Source organism: Dipodomys merriami, unplaced genomic scaffold (assembly GCF_024711535.1).
Source record: "Dipodomys merriami isolate MVZ:Mamm:240054 unplaced genomic scaffold, mDipMer1.0.p SCAF_36, whole genome shotgun sequence".
NCBI lineage: Eukaryota > Metazoa > Chordata > Mammalia > Rodentia > Heteromyidae > Dipodomys > Dipodomys merriami.
The window spans coordinates 14,591,733-14,615,135 of NW_027205159.1; the positions used below are offsets into that span (position 1 = coordinate 14,591,733).

The 23,403-nt window shown below is 38.3% G+C and overlaps 1 gene segment (V, D, J or C); it reads left to right on the forward strand.

Annotated features, from left to right (window-relative positions):
• Positions 1-863: 863 nt before the first annotated feature.
• On the forward strand, positions 864-4,490 carry LOC138804225 (immunoglobulin kappa variable 2-30-like). The segment is given in 2 exon segments: positions 864-953; positions 1,810-4,490. Coding segments are annotated over 2 exon segments (381 nt in total).
• The last annotated feature ends 18,913 nt before the right edge of the window (positions 4,491-23,403 follow it).

A 23,403-nucleotide genomic window follows, 5' to 3' on the forward strand; every position in this document is an offset into this window, starting at 1 on the left:
CCATTCTCTGATATAAATATTCTACCATTTTACTTTTCCCTTATAACTTCCACTATCTGTATTATTAGTTCACTATCTATAAGGGAAAATCGTGTTCTCCTTGACATTTCTTTACTCTAACTTTTAATAGGAAGTTCTTTGGAAACAGAATTTCTAACGATTGTAGATATTATCCTTGCCTCTTCTTATCCCTCAACTTTGTGCTCATATTGTTCAATTCCCTGAGGATCAGAGCTGCTGATAGTGTGCGCTATGTCTTTCTACACACTAGCTGAGGGAAGTCAGGAGAGCCAGGCCCAGTGTCCTTTCTTTCCAAAAGACTGTCCTGGACTTAAACATATATATAGTATGGTGGTAGGACCTTGTGCACTCTCTGGAGCCTGCAGTTCCAGACTTTCACAGTGGGGTCCCTCCTAGTACCACAGCTATCATGGATTTTTATTGATCATCATCCAACACAGAACACACTTGACACTTTTCTCAGAAGAGCAGGCTTTACCTTCCCTTTTTCTTTTTTTTTAATTTTAATTTTAATTTTAATTTTAATTTTTTGTGAAGATACTGTACAGAGGGGTTACAATTACATGGGCAAGATAATGAGTACATTTCTTATCAAGTATTGCAGCCTCCTCCTTTGTTTAACCTTCACATCCCTTCCAAGCCTCCCCCACCCCCCCACCCAATCCCCCCACCACCCCCGCCACAGCACCAAAGTTGTAAAGTTCGTTTTCGACATGATAACTTGTACTTCTCATGACCTTCCCTTTTTCTTTTCTCACACTGCTGCACCCACCTGGTTATTTGCATATTGCTCTCTAAAGAGGACCTTCCTTTCTAAATCTGAGATAAAGGCTCAGCTCTGAACCTGCCTTGACCTGTCAAGACTCCTCATTTTACTCCAAAAATGAAGTCCTTGTCTCAGCTCCTGTGGCTGTTAATGCTCTGGATCCCTGGTAAGGACAAAGGGGGATGAGGAATGAGAGAGGACAGAAGGGAGAGCTCTCAGGGCCCAGTTATGCCTTAGCTGTGTGTTAGATGTTCATGATAGGACAAATAATGAGTAGGTCTGAGAGAGTGAGAAACATTCCAGAATGAGTACCTGTGCCTGGGTAAAGACTCTGCTAGGAAGAAATATTCTCATTGACTTCTACAGACACTTTTGTGCTTCAGAAATATATCTTTTTAATATTTAGTATTTTGAGATTATAAATCAAATCATGACTATGAACAAGAGGCAATATTTACCTAAATAATAGTAATAAATACATGGTTCTCTATGATTATATATAACCTTGCACTTCTGTCTTATTCTATTTTTTTTTTTTAATTGTATTTTATTTTATTTGAGAACATACTGTACAAAGGGGCTACAATTACATGGGAGGATAATGCATACATTTCTTACCAAGCATTGCAGCCTCCTCCTTTGTTTACCCTTCACTTCCCTTCCCCGCCTCCCCCCTCCCCCCACCCAATTATACCCCCCTCCCCCCCCCCACACCGGCATTGTAAAGCTGGTTTTGACATGACATTTTGTACTTCTCATTGTTGCAACAGGTCCACCTGAATCCTTAAACGACTTGTTTGTCCCCATCTACTCCACATGTTATACTGACATCAAATATAGTGAAAACGGGGGTTACACTGTGGGGGAGGGACATACAAAGCAACAAAGAAATAATCTTATAAATGCATTAGAAATACATGCATGAAAGAAATGGAAACATTAAAATACATATTTAAGGGTTCATTTTCCTAACATCACATTATCTGACCTTTTCCGCTTGTTCTGTCTTATTCTAATTTCAGGTTCCAGTGGAGATGTTGTGATGACCCAGACCCCGAGTTCCCTGCCTGTCACCCTGGGACAGCTGGCTTCCATCTCCTGCAGGTCTAGTCAGAGTCTCCTGCATAGTAATGGAAACACCTATTTGTATTGGTTCCTACAGAAGCCAGGCCAGTCTCCACATCGCCTGATCTATTTGGTTTCCAAACGAGATTCTGGGGTCCCAGACAGATTCAGTGGCAGTGGGTCAGGCACAGATTTCACACTGACAATCAGCAGGGTGGAAGCAGAGGATGCTGGAGTTTATTACTGTTTTCAAAGTACACATTTTCCTCCCACAGTGATACAGCCTTGAACAAAAACCTCCCATCTGGCTGGGTGAGCTGCCCTCATGGCTGGCTGGTCTGGGGAGCAGCCCAGCAGATTGTGTGAGTCTGCCTAAGAGGAAGATATTGAGGTCAATATAAGAGTGATTCTGAGTACAGGTGAAGAATTTATGACAATACAACAAAATGCAATCTATAATGACCAGGAGAACAATTATATGAATATAAAGACCAGGAGACTTCAGATAAACCATAAGGAATTTTTGAAAAATTTCTCTCTTTAGTAGTATTAGAACCAACCAATGATCTATGAATCGAATGACTTCTTTGATTTTATTCCCTTTGTAATGAAACATAATACTTCCTTCAAGCACATCCAAGCCTAAAACTTTAGCATATCCAGTGCTTTCTGTTCAGAAGAAGCCCAGTTGTACCTTATCTAGCTTCTGCTCTGTGTGTTCATCAAACCCTGCCTAACCATCAAGCGATTAGCAGAATTTTATCATTGACTCTTGGTTGGATCAACCTGAGAAAGTTACAAAATTCCACATAGCCAGTGGTCTCTGCATTCTGTGTCCTGGGGCTCTGGATCTAATTAAGAGAGTGGATTGGGGTCAAGCCTGGGAATATGCTTCATATGTCCCAGAAGTCTGAGACTGAGCCCTTGTTCAATGGGCACAGCATTCACAGTCCAACCTGTTCAACCTCCATGACTTCATATGGAAACCATGTCAAGAGGGAATCTTTCATATTTAAATGTGTCTGGTATCCACTTCCATCACTTTCAACATTTATCATTTCCTTGTAATGGGCCTTTCAAAGGCCTGGAACTATGACATTGCACAGGATGGGACTTGGGGGATACCCTGACCTCCACAAGTGCCCAGTGTGCATCTACCTCAGATTGTGTAAACTGTTTCTGCATGATGCTCTCAAAGCCATTTGGAAAAAAAAAAGTAGCATGACGTTGGAAATGCTCTGAGCTCATCAGGGTATTATTCATAGGAAAAAATATAGATCTGGAATGTATATTAACAAATGAAATACCCTTAAGTCACTCTTTGCAACGTCTTAACAGGAATAGTTAATGCCAAGTTTATCCACAACTGTAATATTCTGTAGAAGAGTAGTCAGAACAAAATCTCAGCTCACATCTCTGTCCAGGCATTTTACCAGGGCACACAAAGTCACCTCTCTGATTTTCAATTCTCACTAGGCTCCTCATTGTATAAGTCTGTATGAGTCACCAGAAAAGAAAAATAAATTATCACTGTGCTTCTAGCAGAATGCTGATGCTGTGTAATTGACAAGTCAGTTGTGATCACTAGTTCCTTTCTAAGAATTTTACCAATTGAGTTCTGAGTCTGGAGCTCACTTTGAGAAGTTTCCTGATGTTGAATCTAAGATCATAGCAACAAAAATTCATCACTGTACCTCCAGCACAGTGCTGATGTACAGTGATTGACATTAGCTGTCGTTACTACTTTCCATCTAAGAATTTTGCTGATTGAGTGATAGGTCTGGAACTCATTTGGAGGTATTTTCAAATACTATTATTGAGTCTAAAATCATAGCAAAAATTTCATTGTAATATGCTGATGAAAATGACAAATTACATTAAATATTTCTAGTCTACATTTGACATTTCTAGAAAACTTTTCTAGAAAACATGTATACGGGCAAATACTCATATTGAAAATAACTGCATAACAGTCATGTAGTTAAATATAAAAATATACTTGGCTGCTCATTTTTTCTTCAGAAACCAGAATATTCCCATCATCTCTAAGCACTTGTTACAAAGGTAACAGTGGATACAACTCTGTCCAAGTAATGATTTCTGTGTTTTATCAAGGAAACTGGTGTCCAGGGAATGTTTTAGAATGCATAATTTAGGAAAATTTTACTTCAGCAAATGCGATCCTTTAAGGAAAGTCATAGGCAACCCATCAACATTTTTCTTAATTAACAATCATTTTTGTTCATGGATGCTGAAGTGCAAATTCATATTTATTTCTGAGTTGAATCATCCAATTCAAATGACTATTAAGAGATACGAATCACTCCACAAGAGCAGCTTTATCCTTCTAAAAGGCAGTACCTCCAAAAATCTAAGCAGTTCCAACAGAGCACTGACATTTCAAGTCCCCCATCTGTTAGCATAGATACACAGGGGTCCACTGGAAAAAAAATCCTTAGTACTCAGGCCTTGTGGAAAAGCAAAATCTAAATGTTAGAAAATCCTATCCTTACATTTGTTTTAACATAAAAAGATATTGAAAAGATTGTGAAGTTATTGTCCTCTAAGAAAGAATAATATAATTAAAATGTGGTTTAATTAAAACTTGGTTTAAAAAGTATTTGCTTCTACAGCTTGGTCACTGGGTTGGACTTTCTCTAGGTACTTTCTGGAGATACTTTCTCTCAGTTTACTTCACATTCCTAAACTAACTGTCTTGTGGTCCTATCTCCATTCTAGTTGATTTCTTCTTCCTTCTTGAGTCTCTGGGAATTCTCCGTATAAGGTTGATCAAGGTAAATCTTACAATTTTTGGTTTCCAACTAAGAGATCTGTGGCTTTTGTTACTAAAGGGTTTTGAAAATAGTTGCTTCATATATTTGGGGCATGTTTTAGTTAATCCATCAGCAGTATAAATAAAATGCATTTTTACTAATCTTTTTGAGCCCCAAGTTGGTTTTCTGGAAGCTATTGTCTAAATTCCAAACTTTCACATTTCTTTGTTCTAGAGTAACAAGCCATAACGTTTGGTGAAAGTCAGGATGTCCCTGATGTTCCTGCATTTCTTGCTTGTTCATACTATAATATATCTCTAGTGCAACCTATCAGAACATGTATACCATATCCATTCTGCCTCCTGGCAGCAGCAGAGCTGGTCATATATTGAAAATGGAGAATGAGCGTTTTCTATATAGCTACTCCCAAGAGGATGGACCTGAGGAAGAATGAGATGTAGTGCAAAAAGTTGAGTATTAGAACTTTGATTCTAGTATTCTTTTATTTTTGTAATATTTTGCAAGAATGAGAATCTTGTTTCTAATTATATTTGCTGAATTTCAATATCTGACTAATTCCTTTTAATACTAATTTCATACTGTTCTTGTCACCCATAGTCCTCTTGAAGACAATTTATTTCACCTGTCTCTGCAACTGTGTTATCCCTGATGCCTATTTGCAGCCCCTAATGATCTTTGTCCTCTGCTGCATGCCTTTGTCCTACTCCTATGTTCTGTACTGATCTTAGTACTGGCTAATTCTTTTCAGCCTGGACTTTGTGTGTGTATGTGTGTGTGTGTGTGTGTGTGTGTGTGTGTGTGTGTGTGTGTGTGTATTGAAGTTGTCCCCCACTTTGTTCAACTCTGTGGGTACAACCTCAACTCATGTCAAACATGTGATCATGTGGAAATTGTCCAATCTGTAATGATGGTGGAGACGTAAGATTGAAGTCTAATGTCGGGGGACCAAAGCATGAAACCCCTGTGGTTGGGTGTCAAAGTGGTCCTGGTTGAAGTACTGTTGTGACATTTTGTATTATCAGTGAAAATTCTGTCAGATGGTGATTACTTCCATCTGGCTATCAATACTGGCTTTCTTTTCTACCCATAGATGAAAGTGTTGTTTTCAAGTTATCCTCTATCTTTGTTTTTTTAAATGAATACAAAGTATCTTTTGTTTCTTTCTAAATATCCTCTTACTAATCAGAACATGAATTAATGATATATAGTTTCTTTAGGGGTTTATAATGTCCATCATAACTCATTTTCATAGTCAAAATTCCTCAAATTTGTTTATTGGAGGATATAACCATGCTGCATTCTAACACTTCCCACATTTGTCTTAACATGCCAAGCCATTTTCTTAAATTTTGGCATCAGATGAGCCAGGCTTATTGAATAATTTTCCTGTCTTACACCTAAAACTAGCCATTTCTCCAATAAATACTGACTTATTCTTTTAGAGATCAGTATATTAGAAAGTAGAATGAGGAGAATGGTTTCTCTCATATGTGGCAGCTATAATTAGCCTATAGACTTATAAGTAAAAGTATGTAACTGATTGCATTAAATATAGTACTTTAAAAAAATTTTATTGTGAAAATACCATACAGAGGGTTTACAATTACTTGGGCAAGGTGATGAGTACATTTCTTATCAAGTATTGTTGCCTCCTCCTTTCTTTCCCCTTCCCATCCCTTTCTCTCTCCCTCCCATCCCCCCCACCTCTCTTACACCACCACCTCCCTCCATGGACCCATTGCAACAATGAGATGTACAAGATGTTATGTCGAAAATATAGTACATTTAAAGGAGAATTCAAATAGTGTAATTCCTTAGAAAGGCAAAGTTAAAGCCTAGCAAACTAACCACTAGAAAATTGGTACTTGCAAGAGCTATAGTAGAGCCAAGGGGAGATGAATTAAAGATGAGAACGAGGCAAGGGGGGAAATGCAAACAAGAACTTTAAATTATAGACCACAAAATGAAGAAAGTAAGTGTCAGCGTGGGTAAGGGGATAGGAGAAACATTGAAAGGGGTGACATTGATCAAGATACACGATATTCATAAATGCCTTTGTTAAATGGCAACTCTTTCTACAACTATCGAAAGTCATTTAGAAAACAAGATGTGGCACTAAAATTTTCACTCTCTCTATGTTAGGAAGCACTAGCCTCTGTGTATTTATCTACACAGTCGACTGATCTATGATGTATTTTTACACTTTCATTGTATCAATATACATCTAATTCGTATTTCTATAAAACAAAGAAATTGTACTTGAGGTTTTAATTACAGCCCCAAATCAGAGTTTATTCCAATATTCTCCGTTTATATTTATGTAATACTTTTGCAACAGTGAAAATTTTTTTTCTAATTATATTTGCTGAATTTCGATATCTGATTAATTCTTTTTAATAATAATTTCCTACTGTATGTGTCAGCTATACTCCTCTTGAAGACAATTTACTTCACATGGCTCTACAATTATGTTAGCCCTGATAGCCCTTTCCTGCCCACAATGATCTTTGTTCCTTTGTGTGTACCTTTGTCCTACTAGTGTGTTCTGTACCAATATTAGTTCTGGCTAATCCTTGTCAACCTGAACTTTGTGTGTATGCTTCTGTGTGTGTGTGTGTGTGTGTGTGTGTGTGTGTGTGTGTGTGTGTGTGTGTGTGTGTATGTGTGTGTGTGTGTGTGTGTGTGTGTGCACTGAAGTTGTTCCCAATTTTGTACAATTCTGTGGGGACAACCATAACACATTGTACTCTAACTTAAACAGCCTGAGGTCTTCTTTCACTTATCATAATGTGGATATGCTTTCCATAGTTTGGACCTCAAAACTGTGAGCAACATTCCACCTTACCCTTTTGCTTGATTCCTTGGATTATTTTCAGAACCTGGTTGGCTCCCAGGCTCTAAACAAAATGATTAAATATTGCTTTCTGTTTTGAACAAAATTTAAAAATATAAGTGATATAAGAACATGCAGGTTTTCTTGGAACAATTGGATTAAAGGATACAATTAAATTTATGATGTAGAGAACATCTCATCCCTGACTTATGTATAATCTTTGAGTAAAGATAAGTAGGGTGCATGAACAGACATCCATGCATACAAGAGATAAATAACACAAAAAGTACCAAATGACAGAGCTAAAAAGAACCAGAGGATCTGCAGAGGTAGGAAGAAAATGGTTTGTGATGTTGGATATTCTAGAAGGAGATGATAGGAAAGAGTGTTCAGAAGTGGAAGGCATGAAAAACGAAATCAAACAGAACTTAGAAAGTGGCAAAACCTCCCATGCTCCTGCATTGGAAAGATCAATCTTGTGAAAATGGCAATACTTCTCAAGGCTATCTACCAATTCAATGTGATACTTATCAATATTCCAACCTCATTCTACAAGGAAATAGAAGAGGCAATCCAAAAATTCATATGGAACAATAAAAGACCCCAAATAGCAAAAATGTTCCTTAACAGAAAGAACAGTGATGGAGGAATATCAATACCAAATTTCAAACTCTACTACAAAGCCATAATAATCAAAGCAGCTTGGTACTGACACAAGAACAGACCTCAGGATCAATGGAATAAAATTGAAAACCCAGAAATGAACCTACAGACACATACTGATCTTCGATAAGGGAGCTGAAAATAGAATGGAAGAAACACAGCCTCTTCAGTAAATGGTGCTGGCAAAATTAAGCAGATACTCTGAAAACATTAGAGGATGGAATAGGAGAAACCCTAGGTCTCCTTGGCACAGGCTGAAATTTTCTTAATAGAGACCCAGAAATGCAACAAATCAAACAAAGGTTGGACAAATGGGATTGCATGAAGTTGCAGAGCTTCTGCATGGCAAAGAACATAGCTAGCAAGATCGATCAATAGAAAGCCCACAGATTGGGAGAAAGTCTTCACAAGCCATACAATGAACAAGGGTCTCATATCTAAAATATACCTGGAACTCAACCAATTAAATCCCCCAACAACAAGTCTTCAAAGAAAAAACTGCCCAATAAATAAGTGGGCTAAAGTCTTAGAAACTTCTCTGAAGAGGAAAAAAGGATAGCCAATAGACACATGAAGAAATGCTCAACCTCCCTAGCCATAAAAGAAATGTAAATCAAAACAACACTGAGATACCACCTCACCCCATTTAGAATGGCTATAATCAAGAACTCTAATTAAACAACAGATGCTGGAGGGGATGTGGACAGAAGGGAACCTTACTGCATTGTTGGTGGAAGTGTAAACTTGTTCAACCACTTTGGAAAGTAGTATGGAGGTTCTTCAAAAGACTCCACATAGAGCTCCTCTATGACCCAGCAATCCCACTTTTGGGCATTTACCCAAATGATCACAAACAAGACCATACTAAAGCTACCAGCACAATTATGTTTATTGCAGCATTATTTACCATAGCTAAGATCTGGAACCAACCCAGATGCCCCTCAGTAGATGAATGGATCAAGAAAATGTGGTATAAACACACAATGAAATTCTATGCCTCCATCAGAAATAATGACATTGCCCCATTTGTTAGGAAATGGAAAGACTTGGAAAAATTATATTAAGTGATGTAAGCCAGGCCTAAAGAAACATAGGCCCCATGGTTTCCCTTATTTGCAATAACTAGTATATGTCTGAGACAAGCAGAAAAAGTCAGATAAGTTGGTGTTAGGTGAAATGAAACCCAAGATAAGTATTCAAATGATTTTTTTTTCATGCGATTGTTTCTAGCATATTTATAAGATTATTTCTTTGTTGCTTTGTATGTCCCTCCCCCATGGTATAACTCCTGCTTTCAATGTATTTGATGTTGGTATAATTTGTGGAGGGGAAGGGAAAAAACAAATCGTTTAACTAGGGATACAGGTGGACCCATTGCAACAATGAGACGTACAAGTCTTTATGTTGAAAATGAACCGTACAACTTTGGTGGAGGAGGAGGAGGATTTGGTGGGGGAGGAGGATGGGAATGGATGGAAGGGAAGCAAAGGAGGAGGCTACGATGCTTGATAAGAAATGTACTCATTATCTTGCCCATGTAAGTGTAACCCCTCTGTATGGTATTTTCACACACACACACACACACACACACACACACACACACACACACACACACACACACAAAAGAAGTGGAGGGCAGCAACCACACATCTCTAGATGACAAGTACCAATGACAATGTTTGGGCTCCTCTATATAGATCATGACACTGTGTTTCGTATAATTATCATTTTCTCTATTTTACACTTCTATGTATAGGGACATGTCTATGGCTATCTATTTATGAATTATCTATTTATGTCTATGTACCAGTCTATTTATCTGACTGTCTATGCATCTTTCTGAAGCATGTCTGTTTGTCTATCTATCTGCTTAGATTTCATTTGCCACTTACTGCTTGTGATAATGATTTATTTCACACAGAGCGTAAGACATTGAGAAAGAAAAAGGAATCTCTTTGGTCTCAGCAATAGTCACAGTTCTCAAATTCATCAGAACTACTTAAATTTCTTAACATTTTCCTTATATGATTCCATAAAAAGATATCTGAGACTTAAAAAAAAAAGTTACCAAGTAAAAGATGACAGGAACCATGAATTGACAGAAGATACTACCCATAGGATGCTAGAGTGATTCTGCCCTGTGGTTCTCAGGACAAAACAAGTTCTCTTAGGCAAATCTGTTCAATTCTGGCATGATCCAGATAGTCTGAGGACTCAGAACTCTTCTGGGATGTATAGAGATAAGATATCCCTTTCTTTGCTCACTCCTATCTAGCTCCAGTTGATCTTTATGCGTCCAGAACACAGTCCTTTGTCTTGAGAATTTCTGAAAAGGCTGCTTCCCTGTGCAACAATCATTTTCAGTTACAACACATCATGGATCTGAGGGTCCCTGCTCAGTTCCAAGGGATCCTAATAATCTGGCTTCCGGGTAAGAAAGGACAGCAATGGGAATTTCATCAGCTCAATGTGGTCATGAAACATAAAACATGCATAATTTTGTAAATATTAGATTCTGTGTTTCTATGTCAGGGACCAGATATGACATCCAGTCTCCATCCTCCCTGCCTGTATCTCAAGGAGACAAGTCACTATCACTTGCCAGGACAGTCAGGATATTAGCTATAACTTATATTAGTATCTGAAGAAACCAGGGAATCCTCCAAGGTTCTTAATCACTTATTCATCCAATTTATGCTATAGGTTCCCATCGAAGTTCAGTGGCAGTGGATCTGGGACAGATTATTTTCTCAGCATCAGCAGCCTAGAATCTAAAGATGTTGCCAGTTATCACTGTCAAGAAGAATATAAGTCTTTCCAGAGTGTTACAAGTCATCAAACATTCCAGGAAAGCAGATGCTTGAGGCTGGGCTGTCCCAGCTGCGCCCTCTGGTGTTTCTGTTATTTTCAGACACAGTCAGATGCTCAAGTTCAGTAAGCCATTTTAGAAGAAGGTCTGTGAACCTCTGTTTTATTCAAACACCCTTTCCTACTCTTCATCCTAGAAAGGCCTCCAGAACAGTCTCTTCCTATTCAAAGCAGATGTAGATCATTATTCCTCAGTAGTGTAGGTTATGACGTTATTTTGGATTTACCGGGCAAAGGAAAAAACATTCTAGGTATTAGGAACAGCATTGTTACTGTTGTTATTGTTGTTCCTAGTAAAAGGTAATCATAATTTAAACTACATGAAGCAACTGATTCACACATAATAATATTTTGTAGTGTCAGACATGATATTATGCTTCAATAAGGTTTATATTGTATAATATAATTTGATATTTGTATATAATAATTTGTATATAATTTAATTTGCATAATATGATATGCAATTGGCATATCAACAATCATAAGATCTCATTTCTTTGTGGAGAATTTTTAAAGACCTGGGGGTTTGACAATCAAATATTACTGGAAATGGGAAATTCTTCCTTGCACCAGCCCATCTTCACAGCCAAGAAATCATAGATGAAAACTTCTAAAAAATGAGTTTAAATCTTTTCTCTTTTTGAGGTGAATATTTCAGTTATTTTATCACAGTGATAGAAAGCTGACCAATATAATGGGTAGGCTAATCCTTATTGTCAACTTGTTTAGACTCAGAAATGTCAAGGAAATTAGCTCTGAGAAATGTCAAAGAAATGGCTCATTCTGAAGAGGTGTCCATGTATATGTTTCTAGATCAATCATGTGGGCTCTGCCAAAATGCCTAGATTCATCACTTGAAAGGTTAGCAGTGAAGGACTATTACTGGGATGAGTTGAGTACCTCTGTTAGATGGTCCTATCCTATGATGTTCTGCCTCACCTTAGGCCAAGAAAGCTTAAGACAATAAACTTAAAGCTCTGAAACTGAGTTCAAATAAACATTTCCTTCCCTTAAATTGTTCCTGTCAGTTAATTGGTTTTAGACAACAAACTTTATGAACATACCCATATCTACTGACTAACAATCTATACTTTAAGCAGGTAACAAGGATCCAAAGAAGGTTCCAGAAACACTGATTTAGGACAAATCTATTCTCACTAAGGAGATCTAAACTTGGCAAAAATTATTTAGGTACACAAATATTTATTCAGTGATCTCATGTCTCAAAAGAATAATGGTTTTTAGAAGCTTGAGGGTAGATGAGTACTAAAGTTGCTAAAAGATATTGTTGATGATCCCAATAAACTTCCAAAAGAAATAAGGGAATTAAATTTGAATCTACATTGGCAAAATTGTTATCAAGAAGCTTTCTCTTTTTTTTGTCAGTTTGGGGGCTTGAACTCTGGGCCTGGGTGCTGTCTCTCAGCTCTTCAGCTCAAAGCTACCACTTGAGCCACAGCACCACTTCCAGTTTTCAGGTGGTTTATTGGAGATAAGAGTCTCATGGTCTTAAAAAAATGAGTCTCATGGTCTATCCTTCCCAGGCTGGCTTTGAACTGTGATGGTCAGATCTCAGCCTCCTGAGTAGCTAGGATTACAGGCGTGCGTGAGCCACAGGCACCTGGCTTCAAGAAGCTTTTTTTACTGGGACTCTGCACAACTCTTGAGATAATCAAGTAACTTAACAAAACTAAACAAAACAAAGCCAAAACTCCAAATGAATATCCTGCCAACTGCTATGTCAAAAAGCTGCTACATGATGGCAAAAGGATCTCACAAAGAGCAAAAAATAAACTATGGCCTTAGGAACCCTGGGGAACAAGGGGCATTGCTACCCTTTCTCAACAGGAGCTCCAAGCTAGAGGGCTCTCTGTCAGTTTTTGATGGCTCACATGACAGCTGGGACCATGTTTATAGAGGAGGCTATGTCTCCTCATGTGCAAATTCCTGACTATTTTACATTTTCTTTGTCAACTACAATTACACCTCACAAGAGTGACACACCAGGATTCTTGTAGTGAAGTCATTAAGTACAAGTCAGAAAAGTGAGGGAAGGAATGTGGACCCCACAGATATGCAGCCCTGAAGGGAACATGTGCCCACATCATGTCCAGTAGTGGGAGGTGAGAGGGGGCTGCAGTGTCATTGCTGTCCCCAGCAGGTCCCCAGGGTCCTCTGCAGTGATCAGGTCACTGCTTGTCCTCAAGGACACAGACTGGGTCCTGAGCTTCATGATGCTCAGGCTAAGAGTGAAAAAGGGCTACTTACCTGGTGACATGCCCATTGTTCTGCAGAATGTTTTCTCAGTATAAGAATTTAAAATGACCCAGGAACCAGTGGCTCAGACCTGTAACCCTAGCTACTCAGGAGCCTGAGATTTGAGGATCTTGGTTCAAAGCCAACTGGGCAAGAACATCTGTGAGACTCTTATCTCCAATTAACCACCAGAAAACTGGAAGTGGTGCTGTGGCTAAAGTGATACAGTGCTCGCTTTGAGTGCTAACACAGACTCCAGTGGATTTCAGACTGTCCTGAGGACCCTGCTGACTCTCATCTTTATCCCAGCCCCTCAGAAGCAATGAGAATACCTCTGGAGCATCCTTCCCACAGTCAGCCCTGCTCTGAAGTCTGGGTCTCTCAGACTTGCAAAGTGGTCCCAGATTTCATTCCAGCTCATGTCCCCCACTCTCCTTTCCTGAGTGTACCTCCTGTACTGATTGTAGGTGGAAAGGACTTCTGATTCCCCACTTGTTCCTGAGTTATAACCTCATCTCTCAGCTAGTCAGCTTCTTGCTTCCCAACCCTAGACAGTGTATGTGTACCCACAGCTCTGGTTTGAGGCCATTGTTCCAAACTCTCCATGTTTTCCAGTATCTAAAGTCTGTGTGGACTTGAAATTCACAAGTCCATGTCCTGGAGCATAGATCAGGAGAATTTAATATGTAATCTTCAGAGCCTGACTTCTTTCAACACCCTTGAGTAGCAGTTTTTGGTGTCTCTCTTCCTCATCCTATCAATATATCCCCTACAATTTACCATGTGTTTTTCACACCTACACAGTATTCAGCTGCCATCTTTTTTATTTGAACTAGCTTTGTCTTTCAGTGCATGGTAGAGAGAGTGAATCTCTACCAGCAAAAGGTAGTAGGAGCTATTCAAGGGAACATATGATAAGATTAGAAATGAAATTTTAGAGGAGTGGAGGGAATGGGTATAGCTTTTAGGTAGGATTATTAATCGCCATAAAAGGAGGGAAGACAAAAATTGTAAAAATCTTCCTGAAGCAGTTCTGTTAGCATATGGTACAGAGAGCAATTGGCCCAGTCCTCATCCCTGTCTGCATCTCTTGGAGACAGAGTTGCCATCACTTGCAGGGCCAGTCAGGGTATTAGCAATGAGTTACATTGGTACCAGCAGAGAACAGGGAAAGCTCCCAAGCCCCTGATCAGTTACACAACTACTTTGCAATCTGGGTTCCCATCAAGGTTCAGTGAGGTCAATTGGGAACAGCTTTCACTCTCACCATCAGCAAGCAGCCTGCAGCCTGAAAATGTTGCCACTTATTACTGTCAACAGAGTAATAGTTACCCTCCCACAGTAATACAAACAATAACATAAACCTCCAGGGAAGCAAAGGTGAGAGGCTGGGCTGCCCCATCTGCTTATCATGGTGCCTGCATCTGCTGATAGAGCTTTTCAGATGCAGACAAACTTTGAAGGTCACTGGAAAGTATTGGGAGAAAGGTTATATAGGCATCTCCACACCCTAACCCTCTGTCCTTCTGCTCATCCCAAGCAGCACACACCTGACAATGCCTCTTCTAACTTTATAAGAACACACATTTGTACTCCTGTGTGGTCCATATTGTGCTAAAATTCTGCAGTCACTCAATGAAGAATTCATTCTAAATATGTCAAAGCAGGTTTTTGAAAGGAAGATAATGTGGCTTGTGAAAAATATTTTAAAAAATAATTTTGTAAAGAAAAATAGTCATTAAAAAGTTTGATTGACATGCAATAATTGTATTTGAAGTAATATGATGTTAGGTTATATGTTCATATTGTACAATGTTTTAATAATAAAATTAGACAATCAGTCATCACTTAAAACACCAAATTTTTTGTAGTCAGAAGATTTTCTTTTCTTCAGCACATGAGATCTTTTTTTTTGGCTTTCATAATTTTTAATATGTTTTATCTTTTTTTGTACCAGGGATTTTAAGTAACATTTATACAACACATCCAATACTTTTAACTAGTTACCAAATATTAATTTATCTTGGATGCTGAATTTCAATTTGATCATTATTCTCCATGTGATTCTCTCATCCCATGACAATAAAATGGAATGATTTTTTTGAAACTTGAGGAAATATAATGACAAAAATAATAAAAATTTTGTAATTCTGCTTTGGAAACTGCAGACAGAATTTTTCTGTTGTTTGACCTCAGATTATTAAGGCACACTTGATTTCTAGCCCAATTCAAATAAATCCTCATATAGCTAAATAAAAATAGGCAGTATGTGAATAAACAGAACATATTTAAGACATTTATGAAACCATATACTAGGTACAGTTACATAGTGACATATATTACACCAATGTTTACCAGTTTAATCAGAAAAGGGTCTTCCATGTACCATACAGATGTAATGAGAGCCATAAATTCATATTTAGTATTTATATATGGAACTATACATGGAAGAAAGGGGTTGAGTAGAGAGGGATGGGGTAGAAAAATGAAAGAGGTGACATTGATCAAGATACATTGTATGTATAAACTATGTTTAATGGTCACTCTTTTATACAACCACCAATATATAATAAAAATATAATTAAAAACAAAAATATGTATGAAATTCTCATTTGTCATGACACTCATCTCTGTCTGTCAGACAGGATGTGGATGAATAGGGTTGAAACTCATCTGATTCAGAAATCCACAGTAAAGCAGAGAGGGAGAGGACTGCTGGGAAATGGACTTCCTGAAGAGACTGTGATGATAGGAGCTCACAACTAATGACCCAGTGAGGTCATGGCCCAGCTCTCAGGAAGGCATTGCACAAGACCATATTCACATATGCTTCTTCCTTTCAGCAGCTTGTAACCATAGCCAGAGTTCACTCAGTCTCAGTCCATGGAAAATGAATATTTGCATGACATATGTAAAGGACACTTCTCAAGCAAAACTTCTTGACATATAAGAAGCAACATAACTGAACATGGATGCAATATTATATTTTTTGTCTTAGCATCACTTAGAGCATGTTACAAACACAAAATTACAAAATGACCTCAGATGTACTGATTGTGAATCTGCACTTCAGCAAGTTAACAAATGATCCCTGTAAGGTTTAGGAAGTTGTATTAAGAATAGTATCAGAGGTAGAGATTTACTGTTTATACACCAATCTATTTAAGAGTATTTCTATTTAAACCACATCTCTCTTTCTCTCATACCCTCCTCTCTCTCCTCCCTTTCTCCCTCCCCCTTTCTCTCTCAATCTCTTTCTCTTTCCCTTTCTCTTTCTCTCTCTCTCTCTCTTTCTCTCTCTCTCTTTCTCTCTCTCTCTCTCTCTCTCTCTCTCTCTCTCTCTCTCTCTCTCTCTCTCTCTCTCTCTCTCTTTCTCACACACACACACACACACACAGATCTGTGTCAATCATTTACTAAAACAAAGTTATGGCATAAGTTCTGAATAAAGAAGAGTGTTGCTTAACGCACAGTGTTACAAATAAAAGTCCACGATGTAGTATCCTCATCTGTCTGTGCTCAGGTAAGGCCTGTCCTGTCGTGCCACAACAGTGTTAGTAAAGAGGGAACAAGCTGCAGATGAGATGGCCAAGCATATGGCTGTGGTCACTTTATAACAAATGATTGTTATGAGAACTGACTCAATCCATGAGAGCAGCTTTAATCCTCCTGATGGCCTGCTCACTTCCCATAAGGCATCACTGCTCAAGGTCATGTGGTCCATTGAGCCATCAGCACGTCTCTTTCTCCACGTGCTCCTTCTTCACAAGCATAGAGATTTTGGAGACAAGAAGTAGAGACAGAGCACTCTGACACATAAACAAAGACTAGTTAACTAGATTGGTACTGCAGACATTTAAAGATTTTATGTTAATTATAGGTAATGAGAAATATATTTATACAAATATGTATTAATATAATTATCCTAAAGTAGTTACATCAATACATTTCAACTCAACATCTCCATGTATGAGTATGATAAATACATCTTGACTGAATTCAACCTTCCATTACATTCCAGGTAGGATTTTTAAGAAATACGTTGATTAATTTGCTGTATAAATATAGTACAGAACAATGACAGGATATTGTTGTATCAAAATAGTTACATTAAATATACATATATATGAATACACATTCACACTTTCATGTATAAACATTTCTGTCATATTTTTCATTTTAAGACAATTAGGTTATTACATATAAGAGAAAAATTGCACTCCCTGTCAATTTTTTTTGCCCTAAGTCTTAATAGGAAGATCTTATGGAAACAGACTTTCTTTTTTTCTTTTCTTTTTTTTTTTTTTTTGGTCGGGTCATGGGGCCTGAACTCTAGGCCTGGGCGCTGTCCCTCATGTCTTCAGCTCAAGGTTACCGCTCTACTACTTGAGCCATAGCGCCACTTTCGCTTTTTTTTTTCTGTTTATGTGGTGCTGAGGAATCGAACCTAGGGCCTCATGCATGCAAGGCAAGCACTCTACCACTGAGCCACCTTCCCAGCCCTAGAAACAGACTTTCTACCACTTGTAGCTAATATCTCTGAACAGATCATCTGGTAACTATGGATATCAGATGCCTTTCGATCTACTCAAGTCTCTGCTCTTAGTGGTCAATTCCCTTGAGGATCACTGAGCATAGAGGGTACTGTGCCTTTCTCTAGGCTAGCTGAAGAGTTTCATGGGAGCTAAGCCATGATATCTAAGCCTGCATATCATTGGGTCCCTGATACTGTTTTATGGGGTGAGAGCACGTGCACCCTATACTTCTTGGAGAAACAAAACTTTTACAGTGGGATCCTTCTTTCCAGTGCTGCAGAAAACATGTAATTTTTTGGTTATTACCAAACACTGAACACTTCTGTTGTCACTTTTCTTAGAAGAGCAGGCTTTATCCTCCATTTTTCTTTCCTAAAACTGTTGCCCCCATCTGGCTATTTGCATATTGCTCCCTAAGGAGGACCTTCCTTTCTAAGTCTGAAATAAAGACTGAGTGCTGAACTTGCCTTGACCTGTCAAGACTCCTCATTTCACTTCTAAAAATGAAGTTCTTGTCTCAGCTCCTGTGACTGTTAATGCTCTGGATCCCTGGTAAGAGCAATGGGAGATGAGGAATGAGAGTGGGTGGGAGGGTGAGCTCTTAGCACTCATGGTGCCCAATCCATGTTTTAGACGTGCAGGTCTTGTTATCCATGCTGGGGAAAATGAAGTAAAGGTCTTAGATAGTAAGAAATGTTCCAGAAAGTGCTAGAACTTATGCTTGGATACATATTCTGCTGGTTGAGAAGACTGTTGGTGACTCCTAGAGACTCATTTATGGTTTAAAATGTCTGTTCTTTTAATTTTTGCTGTTTTTACATCTTGAATCAAGGCATGATATGAATAAAATGCAATATATATCAAAACATATGTAATACAAAAATATAAGTGTCTCTCTATATTTGTGCATAACCTTGCACTTCTATCTTATTCTAATTTCAGGATCCAGTGGAGATGTTGTGATGACCCAGACTCCAAGTTCCCTGCCTGTCACACTGGGAGAGTCAGCCTCCATCTCCTGCAAGTCTAGTCATAACCTTCTGTATGAGGATGGACACATCTACCTCGATTGGTTCCTGCAGAAACCAGGCCAGATTCCACAACTCCTGATCTATAAGGCTTCCAACAAAGCATCTGGGGTCCCAGTCAGATTCAGTAGCAGTGGGTCAGGCACTGAAAATCAGCAGGGTAGAGGCTGAGGATATTGGAGTTTATTACTGCTTGCAACGTACACATTATCCTCCCACAGTGATACAGCCCTGAACTAAAACCTCCCTTCTGACTGGGGCAGCTGTGCTCATGCATTGGTGGTCTGGAGAGCAGCTGAGCAAATTGTCTCAGGTACTATGTCAGTGTGAGAGTGACTCTTTGTGGAGGCGAAAAGTCTGTGTCAATGTGACAACATACAATCTACAATGACCAGGAGAATAATCATGCAAGCACAAAAAACCGGAGCTATCAGATAAATCTAGTTGTTTGTGTGGTACTGAGGTTTGAACTAATGACTTCACAAGTTCTCTTCCATTTCTGCTACACATCCAGACTTTTACTTCTTGTTGTTTTGTTTGTTGGTTTTTGTTTTTTCAGGTCAGTTTCTGTGGTTTGTTTGTCTGGGTCACAAAACCAGTCTTTAATTTACTCACTTCATGTTTCTCCTGTTTGACACTAGAAGAGATGGCTGACATAGAAACATTCATGTTTACAGAGAAGTGTAATGTGAGTAGACTTCAGCTAATAGGAGAGGAAATACCTCGGCTTCTGAAGAAGAACATCTTGGAATAAGAAGGATAGAGTCATTCTAACTGGGGTGAGGTAGATTCTCAATGTTGTTTTGATTTGCATTTCTTCTATGGCCAGAGGAGTTGAGCATTTCTTCATGGGTCTATTAGCCATTCTTATTTCTCAAGTTGTTAGCCCACTCATTAATGGGTATGTTGTTTCTTTCAAGATTTGTTTTTAGGGGATTTAATTTTTGTGTTCTAATTATATTTTAGGTATGAGGTCCTAGTCTGTTGTATGGCTAGTGAAGATCTTCTCCCAGTCTGTGGGCTTTCTATTGATCTTGCTTGCTATGTCCTTTGCCATGAAGAAGCCCTGAAGTTTAATTCAATTCCATTTATCCAAACTTTCTTTGATTTGTTTTGTTTATAGGTCTTTTTAAATTTTTATTTTTCTTATGAAGATGCTGTACATAGATGTTATGGTTATATCAGTATATAGATACATTTTTTGTTGGGCATTGTTACCCCTCCTTTATTTCCCCCCCTCTATCCCTTCCCTCCCCTACCTCCCCGACTGTCCATTCCCTCTCATAGCCTCCCCACTCACCCCTACCCCAAAGCTGTAAAGTTCATTTACAACATAGCATCTTGAGAATATCATTGTTGCAATGGATCATCCTGTGTCCTTGTTTCAGCATTTTGTTACTCCCCTTCCCCTCCCCAAATTAGATTAAATGTATATACAAGATGCAAGGTACCAAAATCAAATACAATGACAACAGGTATATGCCACAGGAGGAAGAATATAAAAAAGAAACAAACAAAAATCACATAGTACATTGAAAACACCACCAACAAAGAAAAACCTCTTTTGTCCATATCTTGGAGTTCATTTCACTTAACATCATCTTATTTGGTCATATGTACATAGATTTTGAGCTTTTCTACTCATCTGATAAGCTTATCCTAGACATAAAATAATTATTGCAAACAAGGGAAATCATGGGACCTACATTTCTTTGGGTCTGGCTTACCTCATTTAATATGATTTTTTCCAAGTCTTTATTAAGAAAATTTCAACATGGGCCAAGGAGCCCTAGAGTTTCTTCTATTCCTTCCTGTAATGTTTTCAGGGTGTCTACAGATGCTGGAGAGGGTGGCCAAAAGGGAACCCTATTGCACTGTTGGTGGGAGTGTAAACTCGTGCAGCCACTCTGGAAAGCAGTATGGAGGTTCCTCAAAAGACTCCACATAGAGCTCCCCTATGACGCAGGAATCCCACTTTTGTGCACTTATCCAAATGATCACAAACAAGGCCATACTAAAGCTACCAGCACAACTATGTTTAGTGCAGCATTATTCACCATTGCTAACACATAAAAAGCAACCCAGGTGCCCATTTGTAGATGGATGGATCAAGAAAATATGTTCTCCCTCTCTCTCTCCATATATATATAAAATGCAATAATTAGTATATATCTAGCATAATCTTATCAGATCAGCAGAAAATATCAAAAGCTATGTACATTTGACCATATAAGATGATGCTAAATGAAATGAACCCCGAGATATGGACAAAAGAGGTTTTTCTTTGTTGTTTTTTAGTGTACTATATGATTTTCTTTTGTTTCTTTTGTAAGTTCTTCCTCATTAGGTATAAGCCCTGTTGTCACTCTATTTGATTTTCATACCCTGCATCTTGTATGTTCATTTATCTAATTTGGGGAGGGGAAAGGGAATAACAAAATACTGAAACAAGGACACAGGATGACTCATTGCAACAATGATATTCTCAAGACGCTATGTTGTAAATGAATTTTACATCTTCGGGGTGGGGGTGATAGGGAGTTTGTGAGAAGGAATGGATAGTAGGAGAAAAACAAAGGAGGGGGTAACAATGCTTGACAAGAAATCTACTCATTACCTTACTCATGTAATTGTAACCCCTCTGTGTAGCATTTTACTATGTATCTAGCTATGTATCTATGCATCTAGCTATATATCTTATGTCTCTATCTATCTATCTATCTATCTATCTATCTATCTATCTATCTATCTATCTATCTACTATCATCAACAATCTTAAGTTTTGTTACTATAGGGTAATTATGTTCATGATAACCCAAAAAGAAGTTCATAAAAAACAACTGATGTAGCAGGGAATCATGAAAGAATTAGTTGTACATCTCTGAAACTGTCTTTTCCTGAATGGATGGCTTTATAAAAGGCTAGCATGAAAAACACTTTATGGTTTCCCTTATTTGCAATAGCTAGTATATGTCTGATTCAAGCAGAACAGGTCAGATAAGTTGATGTTAGGGGAAAGAACCCCAAGATAAGTATTAAAATATTTTTTTTTCTTTCATGCAACTGTTTCTAACATATTTATAAGATGATTTCTTTGTTGCTTTGTATGTCCCTCCCCCACAGTATAAGCCCTGCTTTCACTGTACTTGATGTTGGTATAATTTGTGGAGGGGAAGGGAAAAAACAAATCGTTTAACTAGGGATACAGGTGGACCCATTGCAACAATGAGATGTACAAGTCGTTATGTCGAAAAATGAACTTTACAACTTTGGTGGGGGGGGGGAGGATAGAGTAGGGGAAGGTGGGGGAGGTGTTTGGGAAGGAATGGGACAGGGAAACAAAGAGGAGACAACAATGCTTGATAATAAATGTACTCGTTATCTTGCCCATGTAATTGTTACTCCTCTGTATGGTATTCTCTTAATTTTTTAAAAAAAGAATTAATCAGCAACACAAAATTCAAATGCTAATTTTTCTTCATTTTGGGTTATTTTTCTGATTCTCTTTATAGTTTCCTTATGCTGTATTATTAAACAATATGTTATTTAGTTTTATCTCATTTTAAGACTGAAATTACGGGGGCTGGGAAGGTGGCTCAGTGGTAGAGTGCTTGCCTTGCACGCATGAGGCCCTGGGTTCGATTCCTCAGCACCACATAAGCAGAAAAAGCTGGAATTGGTGCTGTGGCTCAAGTGGTAGAGCACTAGCCTTGAGCTGAAGAGCTGAGGGACAGTGCCCAGGCCCAGAGTTCAGGCACCATGACTGGCAAAAAAAAAAAAAAAGGAAAAAAAAAAAAAAAAAAAAAAAAAAAAAAAAAAAAAGACTGAAATTACATAAGATCTATTCTTATAGGAGTTTTATTTGAATTGCTTTTAGATCCAAGCATGTCATGAACAGTTCAATTGTTTGCATTAATAGCATTCAAATGGATATATGTTTTGCAGTGATGTTAGTTCTAATGTAGAGAAAACTGAGATATTTGAAGTTGTTGTGTATTCTGTTCAATTACAATGATGCTATTAAAAGAAGGAAAAACATTTTATGAACAACATGGAAACCACTATTCTCAAATCACAGGATATAAATTCATTTGGTTCTCTGGACTCAAGGCAGAACCATTTTAAGCTAGTACATTTGCACTGCTCTGGTCAGGTAGACCTTATTGTATCCTGGACTTATTGAAGACAATAGCTATGTACTAAGAGATGGCAATCTGCCAGCCTTGCTGCTGTGTGTCCCCTTTTTACCCTGGCTTATGTGCATATGCCCAGAGCACTGCCAACAGCAATTAAGACTTCATGATAGGCTTCTTATTGACTGGGCAGCAGTCAGTCACTTTCAGCACACAACATGGACATGAGGGCCCCTGCTCAGCTCCTGGAACTCCTGCTGCTTTGGCTCCCAGATAAGAGAAGACAATGCCTCAATTTATTCATTATAGCCAAAGCTTCTTCAAGGAAATCTTATAATAAGCAAATTATTATTCACTTTTGTATTTTCTGTGTCAAGTACCAAATGTGTTTTCCAGATGACCCAGTGCCATCTCTGTTGGCAACTCTAGGACGAAAAATC